At 36.8% G+C, this 302-nt stretch overlaps 1 protein-coding gene across 1 annotated transcript; it reads left to right on the top strand.

The window, feature by feature from the left end:
- Positions 1-5: 5 nt before the first annotated feature.
- On the top strand, positions 6-299 carry LOC128251403 (zinc finger protein 239-like; the record flags this gene model as incomplete). The annotated part of the gene is made up of 1 exon (XM_052978251.1): positions 6-299. A coding segment is annotated over one exon (294 nt), but the record flags the coding sequence as incomplete, so codon positions are not given.
- Between the last annotated feature and the right edge of the window lie 3 nt (positions 300-302).

Here is a 302-nt window from a genome sequence, read left to right on the forward strand (position 1 = left end):
TTCATACAGGAGAGAAACCATACCATTGTGATATCTGTGGTAAATCATTCATTGAAAGTGGTAAATTAACTGCACACAAGCGTACTCATACAGGAGAGAAGCCATGTCATTGTGATGTCTGTGGTAAATCATTTTCTGACAGTAGCCATTTAACTGCACACGTACGTATTCATACAGGAGAGAAACCCTATAATTGTGATATCTGTGGTAAGTCATTCTCTCGAAATAATGACTTAACTATACACAGACGTATTCATTCAGGAGAAAGACCATATCAGTGTGATATTTGTGGTAAATCATTC

Source organism: Octopus bimaculoides, unplaced genomic scaffold (genome assembly GCF_001194135.2).
Source record: "Octopus bimaculoides isolate UCB-OBI-ISO-001 unplaced genomic scaffold, ASM119413v2 Scaffold_308601, whole genome shotgun sequence".
In the NCBI taxonomy this organism is placed as follows: domain Eukaryota; kingdom Metazoa; phylum Mollusca; class Cephalopoda; order Octopoda; family Octopodidae; genus Octopus; species Octopus bimaculoides.